Source organism: Pelophylax lessonae (genome assembly GCF_965119305.1).
Source record: "Pelophylax lessonae genome assembly, chromosome: 3".
NCBI classification, from domain to species: Eukaryota; Metazoa; Chordata; class Amphibia; order Anura; family Ranidae; genus Pelophylax; species Pelophylax lessonae.
The window spans coordinates 175,771,582-175,795,136 of NC_138770.1; the positions used below are offsets into that span (position 1 = coordinate 175,771,582).

Genomic DNA, 23,555 nt, shown 5'->3' on the forward strand with positions numbered 1-23,555 from the left:
GCAGACATGTCAACTACTAAGCCACTGTGCTGCCCAGTATAGCGATGCATATTACAGGAACAAATGCAAGAGGCAAGGATTTCAATTGCATACCTATGGCTGAAAGAATCCCTGCATCAATATGCCATGACCTCACCTAAGCCACATATTAGTACCAGGGCAATAAAAGTAACTATTCATCTTTCTTGATCTTGACTAGCATACAGTTTAAAATCAAAGCGGAACTAAACCCATCAACCATCAGTTTTTCAAAAACAGTTACATTTCTGGAATGCCAGGATTGCTAACTGTCACATTTGCGTGTGCTCTCAACCAAACCTTCAAAGCATGAAATGGCTGGAGTCCTAACTGATCACATGTGCAGCCGCAAGGCAGTTGAAGATCAAACAGAGTCATAGGAAGGTTTAGTTTCGCTTTAATTATAATGTCATACAGCTCGGAGGAGCCTTGGAGCTGTGCACTCCATTATGTCATACATTCAAGAGAGGATCTCTTTAAAAAATGCATATGATGAAATTCAGTTGGTGTCTGTTTTCTGGTTAGCAGTGGCTTGGATCTAAGCGTTCACTTTCTAAAAGGCGAACATATTGTGCGAGGCTTTAGATGCATTTCATCACTGATATGAACAATGAATACAACAGCAACTTATACTGGAAAATTTTACAACATGTCAACATTTTATTGCACATCTACACTTTACAGCTGAACTAATTATGTAAAAAGAAATAACTAGGCTCTAGAAATACAATCATAAAACACAGTCTGTTGGCTTTTCAGTGCAGCTGGGAGTGTGAAATTAAAACTTTGGGCAGCTAGGCCCTACAAGCTTTTCAGGCAGTTATACTTCTAGACCAGAGGTCTCCAAACTGCGGTTCAGGGGCCAGATGCGGCCCTTTGCTTGCCTCTTTCTGGCCCTTGGGACACTATTTCTCCAACTGCCAACAATGATGGGGCTCTAATCCTCCTGCTAATGCTGGGGCAGTGTTTACTCCTACTGATGCCTGGACATTTTCCAATGCTGGGGCAGTGTTTACTCCCACTGATGCTGGGACATTTTCCAATGCTGGGGCAGTGTTTACTCCCCACTGATGCTGGGACATTTTCCAATGCTGGGGCAGTGTTTACTCCCACTGATGCTGGGACATTTTTCCAATGCTGGGGCAGTGCTTACTCCCACTGATGCTGGGACATTTTTCCAATGCTGGGGCAGTGCTAACTCCCACTGATGCTGGGACATTTTCCAATGATGGGGCAGTGTTTACTCCCACTGATGCTGGGACATTTTCCAATGCTGGGGTAGTGCTAACTCCCACTGATGCTGGGACATTTTCCAATGATGTGGCAGTGTTTACTCCCACTGATGCTGGGACATTTTCCAATGCTGGGGCAGTGTTTAATCCCACTGATGCTGGGACATTTTCTTATCACACTGGCCACAGTCCACGCCCCAAAAGCCTGAAGGTCAATAAACTGGCCGCCCTTTGTTTAAAAAAGTTTGGAGACCCCTGCTCTAGACTTTAATAATAAAGTTATATTAAAGGCAGTTTTTTTTTTTTTTAAATAACATGCATGTCATACTTACCTGCACTATGCAGTGGTTTTGCACAGAGTAGTCCTGATCCTCTTCTTCTCTGGTCCTCCACTGGCACTCCTGGCCCCTCACTCCTGAGCAGCTACTGTCTGTTTATTCACACACAGAGCATGCCTTGGTTCTGCCCCCTTTCTCTCCTTGTTGGCTTACTGGCTGTGATTGACAATAGCGGGAGCCAATGGCTCCTGTTTCTGTCTCAGCCAATGAGGAAGAGACCCAGGAGAGTTGGGCTCAGGTAAGTAGGTATTGGGAGGGGGGGGGGGGGTGGCTAAACTGCACATGGAAGGTTTCTTTTACCTTCATGCATAAAAAACATTGAGCCTTTACAACCACTTTTTTGGTTTTTATTTCATAATCTAAGATGTACCAATATGTTGTTATCCATAGCAACCAATTATATTTCACCTATTTAGTGTAGTGTTAGTGATAAATATTATTCCTGGTTGGCCAGATATACATTACTGCTGAGATTCTCTTTTTTTTTTTTGATGGTTCTCCCTCTGACTAAAAGCAATGATTTTCCACATGTACAAGACTTTGGCCACTGAAGTCCTGTGTATGAGGTCAGTTACTCATTGCAGTCAAAATAATTTTATCCAGTGAACACTCCTTAAAGCTGCTGACTTACGTATTTTCCAAGCATGACTAAGGCCTTGTTCACATGGGGGTACTACGCCCTCTTTGCAGGCAGTCCTCATGTAGACAGTGTTTATTTGGAGCTGTGCACTTGCATGACTGTCAAAACGGGAGCAGTGGCTGTGGCCATGCAGCCGCTTAGGCGCAATCAACATGAATGGGACTGCCTGCACAAGACATGTGCATCTCAGTGCAGGCAAATTGGTAAGCCTCCCCCTTCTATTATATCTTGTTACATATATATTTTCTATATACAGTATGTTTTGTACTCACAAACATAAACTCATCATTCAGAGGTTTCTTTATGTAATTGTATTATTTATATTACTCACCCTGGGGTATAACACCTTGGGGGGGCATTTGTGCTATATAGTAGAACACCATTTTACTACAAATACTGAAAATAATAATAGTTTTGCACTGTGACAATGTAAAGTCTAGCAATAAATAAGCAATACCCCAGAAAGTGCCAGTTACCTTAGTTCTCCAGTGCCTACCCATTGTGTCAGTTTTGAAATTGGGTTGGTCATCAAGAATCCTGTTGGCTGAAGACCAGCCATATGAAGCCTCTACCACACAGCTACAACCTATGTAGGAGGCTTTGTTTCCCATTCTGAGTAGCACCTGAGGCCAGTCACTTCACTGGGTATAGGTAAGGGTTAATAACCACTTTAATCTACAACTAAAGATTTCCTTCTAGCAATGCTCAAATTAAAATTTTAGTTGAAGAACTACCTGAGGAACAGTGCTAGCTTTCAACAGAACATCATAAGAGAAACTAAAGTGAAATTCCAGTTAAAGGATGAGTTCGCGTTTTGGAGCATGTTACACATTACGCCCATATGTTGAGCTAAACCTGGGAGTTCTGAGGTTTTAATCATCCAGGCAGATAGACTTGCCTTGATGGAGGTAAATTTTGTAAGTAGCCCAAAATGGCCTAACAAGTACAAGCTTTAGTTAAAATTTGAGCATTGCTTGCAATGGCTTTTGGAAATGTTCATGATTACATTATCCATCTTGTTGGGGAGAATAAATGGGAAGAATCAAAACGCTGTTCAAGTGCAAAGTACTGTGAAGGGTCCCATGTTCCAGCAACTCCAAGAGAAAATACTTCTCTACCCCCAACACCAGAAGCACGATCACAGTAGAGTACAGTTTTAATATACAATAAATATACATGGCTGGAAAGTATAAAGTTGCATACTAGATAAAAAGTTGGTTTGTAAAACAACAGCCATATCAATGAGATTATTTATTCGAGATTATTATTAAGTTGACCATATGCACTGTGAAACTAAAGGCTTGCCACTTTTGCTGGACTGCTTGGTCTGCATGTAATTGTAGAAGAAAATAAAAATAAAGGCATGTAAATTATAAAAGGAATTGATATACTGATACTATCATTACAGAATTTAAAGTGTTACTAAATCCACAACAGTAAAATCAGTCTGTATACACAGTAAAGCATGCTTATTATACTCACTGTGGAACCTAGGGGGTTAATCCTTTGCTTTGTGTAAAAAAAGCTGTTTGATCCTGTCTTCTCTGATTCTCCCCTTCTTCCACTGTCTCCAATGCATCTTCTAATAGTACAGAGTCTTGGGGGCACTCTTAACATGGTCAGTTTGGTGTGTATTGCTAGAGAGTCTTTTTTTTGGGACCATGCATGTGATCGGCACAGGGCCAATCAGCACTGTCCAGACAGAGGCGCAGAGGTCATGCCGCCTCATAGGACACTCAGTGGAGAATAAAAAATCCTCCTACAAGCTTTAACCAGTGCTTGGCCAGACACTGATAAAAGTCACAAGACTGCTATATACTGCCGATGAGAAAAGGTATTTAGCAGTTTATATTACCTAAAATAATTGCATTTCTATGTTATGTGCACATGTGGCAGATGAGATATAGTGAATGTGGGGTCCTGGGTTTAGTAAAACTTTCAGCACATACAGTTACTGTACCAAAATAAAATATTGTTTGCTATAGTGGGCCAATCCATTAGTCATTGACACTAAGTAGAAACAAGATCTTACCTTTACAGACAGTATGATTTTCAGGTTCATATCCAGCTTTGCAGGTACATCTGCCAATGGGCACCATCCATTCTCCATCACCATTGCAGTACAGTTTAATGTGTACATCTACTTCCTCTGCATTGGGGATACATGTTCCTCTTGCTATCACCAACGATGTGCTCTCTGCCCCAGTCATGGTTTCCGGGAAGACTGCAAAATTCTGAACCACAGTGGGGCACTTTTTGAAGAAGACACGGACAGACAGGAGTGACATACATGCTCCATAATCCTGGAAGGCTAAATAGAAGCCACTGCGAGTCAATGGGCCAAAGCTACGAACTTCAGTGTTCACTTTCATCAGTCTCCCACCAAAGTCCACCTGTGAGAAGCTTTCATCAGCAGCTATGGTGTCTACTTTAAGGTAAGGAGCATCATTCCAAAAAGCGGAGTCTTTATTCGGAACGTGGGAGTCCGACTCATAGTAATACAAGTTAAAAGTTTCTTTACAAGACCCTGGCACATTAGGGAGGCTACTACAGTCTCGGACAGTAAAACGCATCTCCACGTAGACGCGCTGGGCATTCCGCCGAGGAATGAAGGTAGTACGGAGCCAGTTGTTCTGGTTGGGCCCAAAAACATTGCACACTTGATATGTGCGTATTGTGTTGAGGTTTTCATCATAGCCGCTCACTTCTTCCCACTGTAGAGAAAAAAAGAAATACAGATGTATCAAACAGGAATTCTATTAAGCAGCACATTAAGTCTCCATTCACACTGGTACGACTTGTCAGGCGAATTGGTCAGCCTGATAAGTCACGCACCGTCGCGTCCCATAGTATAGTACAGGAACAGTTAGAAAAAGGGTCCTGTTCTACTTCGGGGCGACCTGGAGCGACTTGCATAGACATTCATTTTATGAAGTCCGTGCAAGTCGTGCTGAAGTCGCGGTGCACGCGACTTCACAGGTCGCCCCCGAAGTCGTGCCGCTGCAGTGTGAACCGGCACTAAGTGTTATTTAGTTATTTAGCCCACAAAAATTTGGCATTTTATGTATGGGGAGATGCTGAAGTGCTGAATCACCCTCTGGCTTTTTCTATTGCTTGGGTACATCAACCACATAATGTGTAATTTTAGTTCTTATTTACATCCTGTAGTAAAAAATAAATAGAATAAGACACTTTGGGTGGATTTACTAAAGTCAAATTGACTGTGCACTTAGGAAGTGCAGTTGCATTTTCCCTGTAGCTTAGTGAATCCGGTGAAGCTTCACTTTTTAAAGAATACCCAATCAGGTACAAGGAAAATAAAACAAACAGCATTTTTGCTTGCACATGATTGGATGGTGGAAATCAGCAGAGCTTTTCCCGCATTTACTAAGCTGTTTGTTTACATCTTTCCTCCCTGGCAAAGAGAGAAATATACAATTTATCATTATTTCCATTCAGAGGAGAAAGAGAACACATGGGCAGCTTCACAGTGACTGATCACTGTGATAGCCAATCAGAAGCTATCACAGTCATCAGGTGACTGGGAAACGGGAGTCCTGGGTCCTGATTGTTAGTACAGGATTCCGGGCTCATGGGAGAACCCCTGTGTTGGGAGCATGCTGTGCTGCACTCTCCCAGCAGAAAGACAGGCATGCATATATGTGGCCTCACATATAAAGAACCAGTTCCGTGAAGCCTCATACATGCCTACTGTTGATGGGAAGGGGACAAAAAACATTGTATATTGAGGCTTACCAATCTATAGATGTGGTGGCTGCATTCTTTTTCTATTTTTTTTTTTTTTTTAATTTCACCTGGTGTTCTGCCCAGTAACACCTCCTATGTGAGGGTGTCTCCAATCAGGGCTGCTCTTAGAAATTGCGGGGCCCCGTACAGACTACCTGGCAGCCCCCCCCCCAAGAAAATATTAAAGATATATTTAGCTAAAATTACAACAAAATCCCTATTAGCAGACACAAATATAACATAACTCGCATAATTCCTGCTAAATCTAAAAAAAAAAACTATATTAAATAAAAAAGAAGATGAGATGAGAAAAATATACAGGCTGGTCAGTTGGAGCTCAGTAATCAGAGATACAGAGAAACAAAGTTACAATTTACAAATAAACTCCTGAGCAGAGATAAGTGCTGGGAGGGAGGGAGGGGTGGCCCACACACAGGGAGGGGGATTAGTGAGGGACAACTGTCTCTTTCTCAACAGATAAAAGCTGATAGCAGGGAGAGGGACAGATCAGATTCAGGTGCTGGAGGAAGATTTCTGTATTTGTTGTCCATCACTAATCCCCCTCTCTGTGTGGGCCCCCCTGTGTGCTCGGGCCCCCTACAAGAGAGCTGGTGATCCCCCCCTATCAGCGGCCCTGTCTCCAATCCATGGAGGAGTAATAGAGCCACCCCTGGAGAGTAGCATCATCTATTTGGGGAGAGAGGAGTGTACTAGCAGCTTTAGATGGACCTGCCTAACAAATTGAAGCTGAACTCCAACTAACACTTTTTAAGCAGTTACCACAAACAATTTGTCCCTATAGGATAAAGGATGTACATACTGTAAATGAATAAAAGCGGACCAAGTGTTAAATAGTTTGTCTCAACCCTCTTCCTGCCACTTCTGCTGAACAGCTTGGTCTGCTAAAGTTGAAAAATAAGCTGCAATATAACGCATTTTGGTTTATGGGTTTAGTACCGCTTTAAGACAGAGGGAGGACACAATTATTTCAATTATCATAGTCTATAATTGTGAAAGGTAAAGGTTTTTTTTTAAATTCATAATTGAGAAGGTTATCATAAGATCTGATGTTTACGGTTTACCGGTTCTTACAGCAGTAATGGAACCATAAAAAAAAGACGGGTTTTCTTTTGCTCTAAGAATGCTCTTGACGAGCTTTCTCTGATATATTAGTTAGATCATTGTGGATCTTGGAGAGGTGATACCTAGAGTACTTCATATTCTGCAGATGGATGCTGGTGGTTGAAAGAATTTAGAAGACGTGATTTATGGAAGGGGATGCGGGATGGAGGAAAAGGAAACGGAAGCTGTTTCTGCAATATAATTTAGCGATTCTGTAGGAAGACATATGGTTATCCCCTGCACAGAGGAACACAATATTAAAATGCTTTTTAAAGGCTTTTTTGAATCTCCAGAGAGGTGCAGCCAGTTATACCTCACAGTAAAAATGTACTTTACGTGAAACCTCTTTCCAGCTACTCCTCCGAAAATAACAGCAATAATAATAGTAAATGGTCTTGGTATGCCCAGATATTATTGTGGATGCATGCTTTACTTTAAAACAATCTCAGTCATTTCAATTCTCTCTCTAATTCTTAAGTTATAAGAACTATATGCTCATTTAAGTCTGGGGGATCAGGAAAAGCACTTTTACTTACCTGATCCTCCACTTCCTCTGGCATAAGACTGGTCCCCGCAGCCTCTTCTCCTTTTTGCTCCTGTAGCACATTCCTAGATGGGCTGCAAGGAAATTTAGTCTGCGCTCAATCTGTAACCAGGGGGGCTGGATTGGTTGAGTCTATTGTGGCTCCGCAGGCTGTGGGATTGATTGTTTCCCACTGGCTCATGTTGGGAAACCTCCAGAGCTTGGTGTGGCAAATTCAAATCCTACAGCCTAAATATTTATTACCCTCTGCCCAATCCCTGAGGAGGTGTGCCCAGAAGGAGGGGAGAGAAAGGAGTAAATAGGCTTGTAAAACGGGTCTTGGATACCTAGCCTTCCTTCCTGCAAGGAAGAACTGTTGATGCCCTAGGGGGCTACTTGCCCCTGGAGCCTTCCAGGACTGGCTGCTGGACTACTCTGTGCTATGAACAGAGGCCGCAAACAGGATCTCCCTCCTGGGTCTGTAAGTAGAGCAGGAACACTGTGCTGCAGGTATCCACAGTCCCCAATTGTGGATGTGTGACTGTTCCAGTTACCCGAATTTGCCCAAACTGTCTTGTGGTCATCAGCTGAAAGAGTCAAGGCTGTTCCAATCTGCTGTTATTTAGAATCATGAACTGTCTTGTGGTCATCAGCTGCAAGAGATAGACTGTTCCTGTCTACCACAATTGTGCTAAACCCCTTTTTTGTTAATGGCCTTCAGCTGTGAACTTATGACTGTACTACTGCTATAGAGAAAAGTGTCCTTGATCTAAATTTACACCTAAAGAGGTTGTAAACCCCTTTAGTTTACATTTACCTATAGGTAAGCCTACATTAAGGCTTACCTATAGGTGCTAAAAATATCTCCTAAACTTGCACCGTTTAGGAGATATTTACAGTGCATGCAGCCGATGACGTCATGGGCGCATGCGCTCTGAAGGAACGGCCACCCGTGCCGTTCCTTCAGATCCCAGTGCCGTGAATGGCGGCTCCCGCACGCATGTGCGGGAGTAATGTAATCGCGCCCCCGGCCAATCAGATGGCCGGAGGACGAGATCCAGGAAGCAGGACGGCCGGACATGTCGGCCGTCCTGTCGGCACTGAGGGGGCTTCGTTTTTAGGTAAGTACTTCATAATGAGCTAGTATGCGATGCATACTAGCTCATTATGCCTTTGTCTTTACAGGTTTTTTTTTCACATTTTTTAAACGGGTTTACTTCCTCTTTAAGCATTTTGGAGTATCATTTTTCCCAATGTTCTCTTTCTGTTTCAAAGTAGAAATAGACTTCAAAAAGACATGCCCTAGACTGATTATTGCGCCGGAGTAAAAGCCCCTGCCAGTTTCTATTTTTCAAGAGATGCAACAGAAAATGATAGGAAATCTCTGTAAAAAGAGAGGAAATCCCTTATTAGACAGTTGTAATAGGTGGAATAGGTGTCCCCAATTGAGGATGTCCCTTTACCCCCTGTTTTGGTGACAACTTTAGGATTTTTGCAGATGAACAGTGGGCCCCAGGGGCATAATGAAATTAATTGTATGGCTCTCCTTACTATCATAAACATAAAACCCTTTTTTCCGGTGGGATTGGTCATGCAAGTGAAAGATATCAAGAAGGCTCTATTGTACTGCACCAAGCTGGAGATATATTGGAACTTTATTTTAGAAGCTTTTATGTTAGTTCTTTAGCATGTTGCTCCATGCTAGCACGAGTTGTCTTTCGAGAAAACTACAAATCATTCTTTTCCTTTGCGTGAAGCAGATCCCCCACTAAGCATCATCTTGTGTTCTTCTTGCTCATTATCTACATCCCTGCTACTCTTGCATCACAAAGGTAAGTGATATTAATCACAAAGATTAATTTGCCTGGATAGCACTTCATGCTACTTTAGAAATTTGCGCTCCGCAAGCTCCGGGGAGGAAGCCACCGAGGCAACTAATTAAAACCCCATCTTAAAAGGCAATGTTATTGTTCTGATAATGAAATAAACAGGAGATGAAGGAGGATAAGGTACACGTGGCGAGACAGTGGTGGAAAATTTCATTCCCAACAACATTAGCACTTACACTCCATGCAAATCAAACCTCCATTAATAATGTATGGTACCGTATTAGAAAAATGAAGAGCTTGGCAATACACTTAGATGAGACCAACATTCTTTTTATTTCTGATTTCCCTTTTTTGTATTTATGCTTGGCTGAAAACTGTGGACAGTGTGTATGTGTCACTTATGCCTCGTTTCCACTGAGTGGTACGGTACGGTTCGGTTCGGAAGGGTACACCTTGCGTTTCCACTGCCAATAGTACCCTTTCATGATAAGCGTGGCGTAGCAGGAAAGCTGTGATCGACGATTCTCTGTCAACCAATCAAAGTTCTGCAGAGTGTAGCTCCACCCTGTTGGTACGATACTAATGTGCTTGGTACCCCAACGAAAGGGTCCCAAAAAAGTGGTACGGTACGGTTCGGAATTAGGGTACCATTCACAATGGAAACGGCAAAAATAGCGTACCGTACCGAACCGTACCATAACGCTCAGTGGAAACGAGCCATTAGGTTTCTCATCTACACATGGCAGGAGGCTCTAAGATTTGTGTCTGATATGATATTCTAATTCTTGCAGGGTTCCGGAGCCTGGAGGCTTCGTAGAGCCTTAGGCGGGATAAAGCCTCCATTCCTAGGTCCACATCTCACCTGGCAGCCAGACCTTGCTAATTCATCTCAGTTATTTACAGGCCTTTATATATGTGATCTGAATGATGTTTAGGGCGCCTTCTCTCTCTCTCCTATTGCTGTGACAGTCCGATGTTGGGTGAAAAGGCTGACTGCTGACAGAACACTAAAGAGCTGCCTGTTTTTTGATAAACCCATAATGGAGCAACCTATTAGTCAGGAATTGACTTTGGTTCAAGCTGGCTATACACGTGGATTTTTCTCATTCAGCATCATGGGCTGAAAAAGAGAAATCAATAGCTTCCTCCATCCACACTTAACAATGTGGATGGAGAGTCTCTCTTGGTGACTGTAATATTCAGACTGCCGCTGTGCCTATGAATGTCTAAACACCTGAACTGTGACTGATAGAATGCAGACATTGTTCGTCTTACAATTTTCCTGGTTCAATATTTTTTTCTTTTTTTTTTTTTAATCAACTTTGAAAACAGCTGAAATTCCAGCCATGTATGGCCATTTTTGTGACTCGTATGAGCAGATGTTTTGTTTTGGGCTATAGACTTGCTGTACAAAGTCCGCATTGAAGCCATGTTTGTTTACTGCTGAAGTGCAGGACAGACCTGCTTCGACTAATCCTCCTGCATTCCCCTGTTCTGCACCTGGTTTACCATTGTCAATACCAGTTGAGCCACCCCCCTCCCCTTGTAAAAAAAAAAAAAATATATATATATATATATTGTATTTATTTTTTCAGATTATGTAGATTAGTAATGGTAACATAACTGGAGAACCACATGGTCATGACTAGGGATGATCGAACTTTTGAAAAGTTCGGTTCGGCCAGAACACCCGAACTTTCCGAAAGTTCGGCCCGGATTCCAGAACCCCATTGAAATCAATGGGACCCGAACTTCGGTAATCAAAAAACACAATTTTGAAGCCCTAAAACCCAATAAATGCCCCCAAAAAGTGCCTAGGGTTCTGGGTCATACCCCAGGGACTATTAATCACACAAAAAAAGTTCTTAAAAATTGTTGTTTTTGATAGAGAGCCAATTATTGAAAAACAAAAATGAGATTTCTTTGGATTTAGTGTCTGGGGGGTCTAAAAAGTGTACCTGTGAAGTTTCAGCTCTGTAGCATGTCCAGAACCAGAAAAAAAAAAAAGATAATTTTTCTTAGAATTTTTATTAGCGCAGGGATGGGGCTCCGCTCCTTTCACACCTGGGCGTTTTTGTTTCAGGCGTTTATTGGGCATTTTTTGGGCATCTTTGGAGACAGGCATGGCATCTGAACTTCTGTATAGGGGTATATACACACACACACACACATATATATATATATATATATATACATACACACATATAGGTGTAAAAGGAGCGGAACCCTATAAGTGCGCTACTGAAATGATTTGCAAAATCTGGTGCAGCTCTATATAGAAATCAACCAGCTTCCAGTTTTTTTTTTTTGACAAAGCTGAAAGTGGTTGTAAAGGTACAATATTTTTTTACCTTCATGCATTCTATGCATGACGGTTAAAACCTTCTGTGTGCAGAAGCCCCCCCAATACTTACCTGAGCCCCTTCTCGATCCAGCGATGTCCATGAGAGCCTTGACTCTCTAGAGACTCGCATTCCTGATTGGCTTTTGGCAGCAGCGGGATTGGCTTTTGTCAATCACAGTCAGTGAGCTAATCAGGAGACAGAGGGGGCGGGGCAGTGTCGTGGCTCTGTTTGTGAATAGACACACACAGCCACAGATCGGGAACACGCCTGCTAGGGTGCCCCCACAGCAAGCTGAACAAGATGAAGTTAGAAGCTGATTGGCTACCATGCACAGCTCCACCAGAATTTGCACTCTCCAGTTTTAGTAAATCAATCCCCCTGTATAATATTCCTATTGCAAACATCCTTCCTTTCTTCACACTTGGCAGAAGGACTTTTATATAATATTTCTGAAGAATCACTTTATACATTGTTTATTGTATTAACAATTTATTCATGAAAAGTCATTTTTCATTAATTTCACTTATGCTATTTTTTTAATTATTGAAATTTTCATGCTCGTTATGTACTTTATATTTGAATTGTTTATGTACACTTAGTATCAAGGGTATAGTGCACACTGGCTTATTTGTTTGGATCCGGGCGCAGATATCTTATTTTTTTTTTTTTTCAAACTATGTAGTGCAAGCAGTGGCGGGATAAGGTCATCCAGCGCTCAGGGCAAAGATGCCAAACCGAGCCCCCCCCCCTTTCTCTTAGGGCCAAGGTCAGGGCGCCCCATTGTGCCCAGGGCAGCTTCCCCTCCTGCTCACCCCTTGTCCCGGCCCTGAGTGCAAGTGTCTGCATGAATACATATAAATTGAACATTTTTATGTTCATATTTTTATATGACCTCATATTATATGGTTTTGGTAGATCTAAGTTACACAAGAACATTGTATAAAGTATGGCCAGCACTATACTAGTTACATCTAATGCATTTGTTAATGAATCCATACGGTAAATGTGTTTTCTTCATTTATATCTGTAAATTCCAGGTCATGCCAGGCCGTATCAAAGGAATGTAAAAGTTCCAGAACTAGGAAGGTGTAATGGTTTGTAGCCTGACAGGTAAATATAAGGTGATATAGGATGAAGCACCCAGGGAAATATTCATTATTGGTAATTACACCCTATAAATAGACCTTGTCCCTTATAGGTAGCTTTGTTTGGCAGCATGAGATGTGAAGTTAAAAAAAAAAAAAATCTCTCGGTATGTATTTAAAGCTGCTCTAAGTGAGGTTACATCAAAGCTGAATGAGAAATGTCTGTTCTCTGGCAGTTGTCCAAGTCCTCGGTAAGGAACACAGACACAGGGGGGACAGATATCTGAACAGCCAGACGCACCTTGCTGAAGAGAGCATCACGCAAGAGCTACATGTTTGTTTTATAACACAGGAACACAAATGCTGCAGTAAATGAGAATATGACATTTTTTATGCAAAAGCAAAATGCCTAATTGAAAAACAATAACATGAAGCTGAAATTGTGTTGGGCTGCGTGCTCTAAGGGGCTATAAAAAGTTAGCTGCACAAATGTGACAACAATCTTTCAGATTTGTCTAATATGATTATTTTGTATGGGCCATCTAGAGGCCATACTGCAATATTATTTTTCCAGAAATACCTCATTTAGGAAAATACCACATTATAGCCACTAGATGGTGTTGACAAACATAAAAAAATAATCATATTAGACAAAATATGTTTTTTTTTTTCCTTGCAGCTGTGCAAATGTTTGTCACATTATTACAGCATTTTATGTTATATAAACAGACCCCAGTGTTAGTGATAACATGGGTTGATTTACTAAAGGCAAATACACTGTGCAGTTGCATTCTGCAAGCTCGTTTGCTCCAAAGCTTAGTAAATGAGGCAAAGCTTAGCTTTTGCAAAGAAAACCCAATCATGTGCAAGGAAAATGAAAAAAAAAAGCATTTATGCTTGCACATGATTGGTTGATGGAAGTCAGTAGATCTCCCCCTCATTTACTAAGCATTGAAGCAAATAGTTACATAGTAGTTGAGGTTGAATAAAGACAATAGTCCATCCAGTTCAACCTGTGTAGGTGTGTGTGGCTGTAATCATCTCACATAGCCCTGAATGTTCTGATCCTTGAGATGTACGTCTAAGAGTCTTTTGAAAGCCACCATACTTCCCGCAGAAACCACATCTTGTGGTAGAGAATTCCACAATCTTGTAGCCCTAACAGTAAAGAACCCCCCACGTTGCCCTTACAGAGTGCAGCTGCACTTGTAAATTACACAATCTATTTGCCTTTAGTAAATCAGCCTCTTAGAATAGGTTAATATTCAGCTCCTGGAACTAGTATGCAGCCTAGTAAGTCACATGATGTAAGCTTCCATCTGAGGCTTCCAACAAAGGTATTTTTCTATGTGACAGATTTCCTTTAAAGTGGTTGTAAACCCAATTTAAAGACTTTTACCTATAGGTAAGCCTATATTAAGGCCTACCTATAGGTGCTATAAATATCTCCTAAACTTGCACCGTCTAGGAGATATTTACATTGCATGCAGCCGATGACATCATCGGTGCATACGCTCTAAAGAAGCGGCCGCCCGTGCCCTTTCTTCAGAGCCCTGTGCTGTGACTGGCGGCTCCCGCGCGCATGCGCGGGAGTGAAGTCACGCGGCTCCGGCCAGCAATACTGCCGGAGTCCGCAAAGACGGCTGAAGATGGATGCAGCCAGCAGCAGGGAAAACGCGGGCTTCGTTAGAGGTAAGTGTCACATAATGTGCTAGTATGCAATGCATTCTAGCACATTATGCATTTATTTGCAGGGGGGGAAAAAAGAAACATTTTTTTGAGGAGTTTACTTCCCCTTTAACAGTGAAGCATTTCAGAGGGGGCTGGAAAAATGTAAATGTGAAGCATGCACCCTTTTAATTAATATTTCATATATTTGTAGTCATGACTTATAATAGGGCAACTATAGGTAGACATTTTTTAAAAATGATTTGCTACAGTAAGAATTTACCATGACTTTGGTAGGTTCAGCCAATCATCAGAAAAGACAGATTCTCCAGGTCTTGCTGGCTTATATCAGATATCACATATTTCACCGCTCTGTGCTACAGGGCGGAAACTAATGACAGAATTATGGGTATTTTTTTGTGCTGGCTAATATTAAGTCAGTGAGCATGCATCTGCATTTAAATGTAGATTTTGATAATGTCAAAACGTGGCAAACAGTGACAATAGCTGGATAATAAGATTGGCCAACATGGCGCACCATCTCCTTTGTCCAATCTCATTAGTACCGTGAAAACTTGTCAACTGATAGCCATATAATTATATATATGTAGCTAATTATCTACTATTATAGCAAACGAAGACTCCAATCTACAAATTATTATCCAAGACACACTGAATAATGTCACTTATCTTCTATATTATGGGCACTTACTATGCGGACAAATGAGCCTTCTGCCGCATTGCTAGTCAATCTATTCATGCATTTCCAATGATAAGGAAGCGATTTAAGACGTCAAACGCTCACTATGCAGCAAAGTATGACTCTAATTTAATGTGACCATAGTGCCTACTGTATATAATTATGTATATAGTGCAGTATTATGTAAGCATTACAAAGCACACAGAGGTGGATTTACTAAAGGCAAATATACTGTGCACTTCCTAGTGATCTGAGGGGGGAAGCTTTGAAATAAGAGGAAGCTCTGCTGGTTTCTATCCTCCAATCATGTGCAAGCAAAAATGCAGATTTTGTATTTTCCTTGCATGTGATTGGATATTCATTGCAAAGTGAAGGATTACTTCATTTACTAAGCTCTGAAGCAAGTTCACTTGCAGTGCATAGTAGCTTTGCCTTTAGTAAATCAACCCCAAAAAAGTCATTATAGCAGGAGAAAGTTCTGCGAGCAGGCAGGCTTTTTTCACAAAAGAAAAATTCAATGTCTCCTCTGCAATAAAATACACCTACCTGCCTTGCTTGCAGTCCTCTGCAGCATATACATCGCTGGCACAGTCGTTGTGCCAGAATGACTGACTCCAGCACATGCACATTGTGTTACAGTATCCCACGCCGGCCAATGGAGAAGCTGGAAGAGCGGCACCCAGGGAGAAGATGCCGGTGCCAGCAAGGAACGCAGACCATTAGAGTGGAGGTAAGTTTAGTTTCTCTTTTAATTTGTCACCAATTGTCAAATGTATGGCCACCCTAAAGTGGAACTAAACTCTACGGCCCCTTTTACACTGTAGAGTCCGTCGGCGGACTCCATTTTTCTCAGCGGGGGATCGATCCGCCTGTCCCCCGCTGAGCAAGCAGATGGCTGCTCTGTCTCCGCTCTGTGTGCGGAGACACTGCTGTCTGGACCCCACTGTGCTCTATGGGGGAATCGGATGAGAACGGAACGTCTGTCCGTTCTCATTCGATCCCATCAGATCCGATCCGCTGGACGGATGGAAAATAGGGTTTCCATCCGTCCAGATTTGACAGATCGGATCAGATGTCAGTGGACATGTCTCCGCTGACATTCGATGCCCCATAGAGATACATGGGGCATCCGTTCAGATCCACCTGAAAAACTGACAGGTGGATCTGAATGGTCTGCCTGCGTGAAAGGGGCCTTAATCAACATTATGTATTTGTAATCCTTAACTTGCCAGCATTAGTAAATAGATAGGAAGGTATAATATAAGTACTTGTTTTATACTTTTTTTTTCTACATTTCTTCAGTTGTTTCCTGGTTTCAAGCCTAGGCCAAAATAATGTCATACATCCCATGGGCATTTTTTTTTTTTCATCTGAAGGAGGGGTTCTCAGCTAAGCTCACCCTCCTCCCTGCATGCCTGATCATGCGGAAGTGTACTTGCTGCCTGTATATATTGTACTGTTCATGTGAAAGGGTTTCTACATAGTAAGGATGGATTCTAGATGGATTCCAGAAAGTAAATACTACATGCAGGGCTGCTGTTAGAAATCGCAGGGCCCCGTACAGACTACCTGGCAGGGCCCCCTCAAGAAAATATTAAAGATATATTTAGCTAAAATTACAAAAAAATCACTATTAGCAGACACAAATATAACATAAATCACATAATTCCCGCTAAATCTAAAAAAAAAAAAAACTATGTTAAATAAAAAAGAAGATGAGATGAGAAAAATATACAGGCTGGGCAGTTGGAGCTCAGTGATCAGAGAGACAGAGAGAGAGAAACAAAGTTACAATTTACAAATACACTCCTGAGCAGAGATAACATTAGAGCCAGTGCTGGGAGGGGGCCACACAAGGGAGGGGGATTAGTGAGGGACAACTGTCTCTTTCTCAACAGATAAAAGCTGATAGCAGGGAGAGGGACAGATCAGATTCAGGTGCTGGAGGAAGATTTCTGTATTTGTTGTCCATCACTAATCCCCCTCTCTGTGTGGGCCTCCCTGTGTGCTCGGGCCCCCTACAAGAGGGCTGGTGGTCCCCCCCTATCAGCGGCCCTGACTACATGAATCGTCTACCCTTATTCAAGATGGCCATGGCTAGAAATGCTAAGGGGTGTTTTTCAAAGTGATTTCTGAACAAAATAAAGCATGGAAACATGGATGGGTGACTTTGTTTTAATAATAAAAAAGAATGAAACAGTGTTTTCAGTTTGTGGAGCTCAGATACAATGTAGCTCCACTTTATTGAAATGATTTTCAGTGGGCCATTTGCACTGATGGCCTCGATGGGCCTTCCAGGTACAATTGCAGTCGTGGAATATTGGCAATAGTTCCAGGTTTACTTTAGTTCTCTTTGTTCAGGTTTTCACAAAAGCATCTTTTATGAAAGAAAATGCAAACATGGAGCACACAGATTGCTTCTTTTTCATGAAAATTGATAGGTTGCTGTATGCAACGGGTCCACTTTTGCTTCATGTTTCCTTCCAGTTCATGAAGTCACAAATCCCCCCCCCCAGCCGCATACCTTTTATCACATACTTTCATGACTGCTAGTCATCTCCGGGGGTTAAAACAAGATGTTGCAGATAAGTATGTCATAAATACATATTTTTCTGGAATTTTTCTCTTGAATACTATCTGAACTCTGTTACAATCTACAAGCCCCCTGCCACCATCTCCCTTCCCTTGCCCCATTGTGAAGTGGATACTCCCTTTTTCGCTCCTATGGTAACCATGGTAACACCTACCGCTGCTATTCTGCTGTCACCGTTCTGTGCTGCATACATATGATTAAGGAAAGGCTGCGGCTTGTCAGCTTTCGTCTCCAGCTGAAGGTGTATTGCACATAATGAAGTCCCTATAATAGATCGGAATCTTCTTCTCTTTAACTTATTAACAATCAGTGATAGGGACATGAGTAGTCTTCCTTTAACTCTTCATAATGGAGAGTATGTGTATATATTAGCAGGAAGAATGTCTTATTATTGAAGGGCAGCAAGGTGCCCTCAACTTAAACACACAATGGCCCTGGAAATATCACTGACTGATCAATACCACCTCAGCACCATAGTGTCCCTGACAATGTACCCATGCCTTCATCCCTTGCTAAGCAGCACATTGTACATCATAATGTCCTTCTACATATCCTCAACTCATAACGTCTCTGGAAATATCGCTCCCTACCAAACCTCATTCAGACATTCACATGCAAATACCGAAACCCTCTACCCCAACAAAGGATCCTTAAAGTCATTGTAAAGTCTCCTTTTTTTGTCTATTAAAATAACAAACATGTTATTGTGCAGTTAGTTTTGCACAGGGCAGCCCTGATTCTCCTCTTCTGGGGTCCCTGGCTGGAGCTCTTGGCCCTCCCTCCTGTTGAGTGCCCCCACAGCAAGCAACTTGCTATGGGGGCACCCGAGTCGAGTTGTAGCTCTGTGTATCCACACAGATAGGAGCTGCTGCTTGGCCCTGCCCCCCCTCTCTCTACTGATTGGCTAACTGAGTTTGATTGACAGCAAAGGGAGCCAATGGCATCGCTGCTGTGTCTCAGCCAATCAGGAGACAGAATGGCTGAGGCACTCATGGATGCGGAGAGGGGGCTCATGTAAGTATTGGAGGGGCTGCTGCACACAGAAGGCTTTTTATCTTAATGCATAGAATGGGTAACATCATCTTTCCCATTATACAAAAACATTGGGCTAACTCAGTTTTTTTAATTCATTAAAGTGAATTTTTAACCAATACAAATACAGTTGTACATAAAATATTCCAACAACTGCCATTTTATTCTCTAGGATCTCTGCTAAAAAATAGATATACTGTTGGGGGTTCTAAATAATTTTCCAGCAAAAAAAAAACTGATTTTAACTTGTAAGCAAGAAGTGTCAGAAAAAGGCTTAGGCCCCTTTCACACATGGGAGTCTGTCAGCGGACTCTGTTTTTCTCAGCGGGGGATCGATCCGCCGATTCCCCGCTGAGCAGGCGGATGGCAGCTCTGTCTCAATGCTGTGTGTGGAGACAGAGCTGTCAGATCCCCGCTGTTCTCTATGGGGGAATCGGATGAGAACGGACCGCCTGTCCGTTCTCATCCGATCCCATTCGATCCGATCCACTGGACGGATGGAAAATAGGGTTTCCATCCATCCAGATGTGACAGACAGGATCGCATGTCAGCGGACATGTCTCCGCTGACATCTGATGCCCCATAGAGATGCATGGGGCATCCATTCAGATCCACCTGAAAAACGGACAGCCGGATCTGAACGGTCCGCTAGTGTGAAAGGGGCCTTAGTCTTTAAGTGGTTAAAGTGACCTCATTTGCCGACCGAAGTTCATCCCTCCTAAAGTGGAACTAAACCCTCCTATCGTTTACAGCCAACAAAGCTGCCATCTTAGCCTCAGTTTGATCTGCGGTTGCCTTGGCGCCGCACATTTGATCAGTTATGATACCATCCACTTGAAGGCTTGACAGTTTCGGTGAGAACACAAGCAACTGTAACAGTTATCATTCACAGAATGTCTTAAATGTAACCGTTTTGGGAAACCGTTACATCACATGTGTCAAACACAAGGCCCGAGGGCCGAATCTGGCCCTCCAGTCCATTTCATGCAGCCCTCACACCTCACCTGGAGCTGCAGTAGAGCTCCAGTCCTCCTTTGGGCCTCTTGCAGACCCCACACTTTCTGCTTCCCAGCTCTGCCACCAGTTTCTTCCCAGCAGCAACACGAGGTAAGGGGTGCACTTTGATGTAAGGGAGGGTGTGGGTGGACTCTTAACATCTGATGTAAGGGGTTTGGGATACTCTGGACATCTAGTATTACAGATGCAACCCGCCCGTTGAGGGCAATCATAATGCTGATGCGGCCCTCGATGAAGTTGAGTTTGACACCCCTGCGTTACATTGATGGGTTTAGATACGCTTTAAGTATGAAGGGGAGTTTAGCAGGATACTGAATTATGTTATTAAATATTGTTCCTTAGTTACACAGGCTTATTGAAAAAAGGTGGTTGGCTGTAATGGATTACTTTGTACTTTACTGCACCAACTTCCTGAATAAAGAGCAACTTTTTATAATAATTAGGACATACACATCAGTATCAGCATCCCATTTACCATTCTCCGAGAAGAAATCAGGTTCTTTCCCCTGGGAGCGCTGCAGTTAAACAGCCTCTACACTTGTAGCTGTCCATGGTACTAGAGGTGCTGAAGGATAAATGATCTGAAAGACGCATTCTAGGCTAATATAAAACATAAACCCCATCTGTCCAGTTATGTACTCCTTAAAATGATATGAATTTTTAACGAATGCTGGTATAATTAGATAAATCTATCTTTGGACTAAATTACCCTGAATATATAAAACAGAATGAAATAAGAGTGGCGGTACCCTGCTGTAATAAAATTATTCTGCAAAGTACAGTGCTTTGCTACATTGTACAGGCACAAGAGACTGGAGAGAGGCATGTTTAACCATGTGAGCTTTGGATGGTTTTACCCCTCTAATTTTTTGATACTCAGCACTGCGCTACTATCACTGGCAATTGTGGGGTCATGCAACACTATACCCAAATTAAATGTATATCATTTTTTTTTTTTATAGAACTTTCTTTAGTGGTATTTGTTCGTCGCTTTTTTTTTTTTTGCCATATAAATAAAAAAATAAAATAAAAATGAATATTTTGAAAAAAAAAATTCTCTACTTTCTGTTTTCAAACATATCCAATAAAATAAAATGTCTTCATAAATGTTGGCTAAAATGTATATTAATTGGTTTGTGTGAAAGTTATAGTGTATACAATCTATAGTATATATATTTGAAAGTTGATCATTTCTGATGGACTGCCTATCTCATTTCTAGAGGCTCCTAAAATGCCAGGACAGTACAAATACCCCCTCCCCAAATAACCCCTTTTTGGAACACAGGCAGTCTTTATTAAAAGGCACAGCAAGTTTTTGGAAGTTGCAATTTTTTGGCACATTTTTTTGGAAAATTAAGAAAATGAAATATTTGTTTTCATGATTTATTTATTTATTTATTTATTTTTTGTACATACTGTAACCAGTGTGGTACAGCGTTATCACACTGGTGACAGTGTGTACAGCCGTATCACATGACTGGTGTGGCGGGATCAGGAATACTGACTGGTCACAGTATGTTAAATTTTTTTTTAATTAATTTGGAAAAGTGGAGATCAGAAGATACACACACATACTATATATATATATATATATATATATATATATATATACACACACACACACAGTAGTATATACTGTGTGTGTGTCTGGGTTTCAATACATTTTTAAATTCAGTCTCTCTCTCTCTCTCTCTCTCTCTCTCTCTATATATATATATATATATATATATATATATATGTATACATATATGTATATATATATATATATATATATATATATATATATATATATATTTTTTGTATACATATATATATATATATATATATATATTTTTTTTTAGGTATATATACCTAAAGTAGACCAGTAGTTCCGATTTCAGGCTGACTTTACATGCTGTATGCTGGTCCTGGCAGCAAGCCATTAAGCTAGAGCTAGCCAGGCAATCAGTATTTTCAGAATCAAGTCAACAATGGCAGCTTGCATGTTTCTCTCATGACAGATTTCCCGTAAGCACCATGCAAAAACCTGCCTCTGGGATTGACTTTGCATTGTCTCTATAAACCAGCAACCAACATTGCATTGTCTTACTCGGGTTACTCTGGTTGCTGCACAGCCAAACATGCATTGGTGTGTGAAACATGGGGATGAGACTGGTGCCCCCTGGTGGCTACAAAGCGTGTCTGTGACTTTACATGTTCTGTAGGTATATATTCTAGAAATAGCCTATAATATAAGAGCATAACACAATGTAACTAAAATAGGTGTATGTTGCTGAAATGGCCTTACTTAGCATTCTTTACCAGAACAAAAGAGTTAAAAATCATCAGAGCCCAATCAGTGGAGTCCTGTTAGCAGACTGTGGGGGAGGAAAGTTGAATCAAAGGTTCAGATGCCTCTCAAAATACCACTGTAATCCCAATTAACCTCCTAGGCTGTAAAAAGAAAGATCTCCGTCTTGGCCTCCTGATTATGAAGCTTTCTCTTGCTCTCGGTTGTCCTCTAAAGCTAGGGAAAGCTTGTTTAATCTCAGTAGGTGTTCCTGTGTAACTGTCACCGGCCTGGCAAACAAAGCTTCTCATATACAATGCTTGCTGAACCTGCAGAGATTTAAGCAGAATCCTATCCATGGGACCTGCTCTGTTCGTCCCAGCGATAATGACGCATCAAACTACAAAATGTGCTTCAAAACAGTTATTTAAAGAAGCACTCTATGGATATTTCTATATAGAAAATGGGTTTTATTTCACTTTCTTCTATGGTCATGAAACTGTGTTTCAGATTATCAAAATACGGTGTAGGAATACGTCAGTTGAAAACCGAACTTAGTACAATGTACAGTCAGCTCGGCAGAATTAAATGATGGGCAGAATTCAGAGTGGACATCACCAATGCTGTGGTGGTTATCCATAATGCAAAGTGCAGGCAGAAGACCAGGCAGTGTCATGGGGTCTGCAGAATTTTAGGCCTTGCAATCCAAATTATGCCTAAAGGTATCTAGCAATTTAGAAATTGGTGGATAAATGAAAATATATTCCGTACTTACTGCTAAAACTATGGAGTCTATATACCAGGGGTCTGCAAACTACGGCCTTCCATTTGTTTAGTAACTACAATTCCCATCATGCATAGTCATGTCTGTGAAAGTCAGAGTTTTACAATGCCTCATGGGATGTGTAGTTCCACAACAGCTGGAGGGCTGTAGTTTGAGGATCCCTGCTATATACCATCAAGGGTATATCTAATAAATTTAACCATACTCAAGTTTCTTCCTACTGAATACACAATACTTTTACACTGACCTACGGACCCCTGACATTGTTGGAGAACCCAAAGATGTCAAAAATTAACTAATATAACACCATGGTGTGTGCAACTGTTCCTTTAATGTACATTATAAATACCCTTGAAAACAACTAAAAGCAATGTACTAAAATAAAAGTAAAGTGGAATGAAGATAAATATTGTGTATTGGCTAGATGTTTATCAGAGCCCACAAAGGCAGCACATTATGTACACTTAAGGCCCCTTTCACACCTGTCCGTTCCGCCGAAGGACTCCATTCTTCTCAGCGGGGAATCTATCTGCCGATCCCCGCTGAGCAGGCGGATGACAGCTCCATCTCCGCGCTGTGTGTGGAGATGGAGCTCTCAGATCTCTGCAGTCCT

The 23,555-nt window shown here is 41.6% G+C and overlaps 1 protein-coding gene across 3 annotated transcripts in view; it reads right to left on the bottom strand.

Moving 5' to 3' along the window:
- The window catches only part of EPHB1 (EPH receptor B1), a 453,186-nt gene that overhangs the window by 236,242 nt on the left and 193,389 nt on the right, over nucleotides 1–23,555 (bottom strand). For all 3 annotated transcript variants that reach the window (XM_082252213.1, XM_082252214.1, XM_082252215.1), the window contains exon 3: nucleotides 4,261–4,942. In XM_082252213.1, the coding sequence (XP_082108339.1) occupies nucleotides 4,261–4,942 (682 nt within the window). The remainder of the gene's footprint in view (nucleotides 1–4,260; nucleotides 4,943–23,555) is intronic.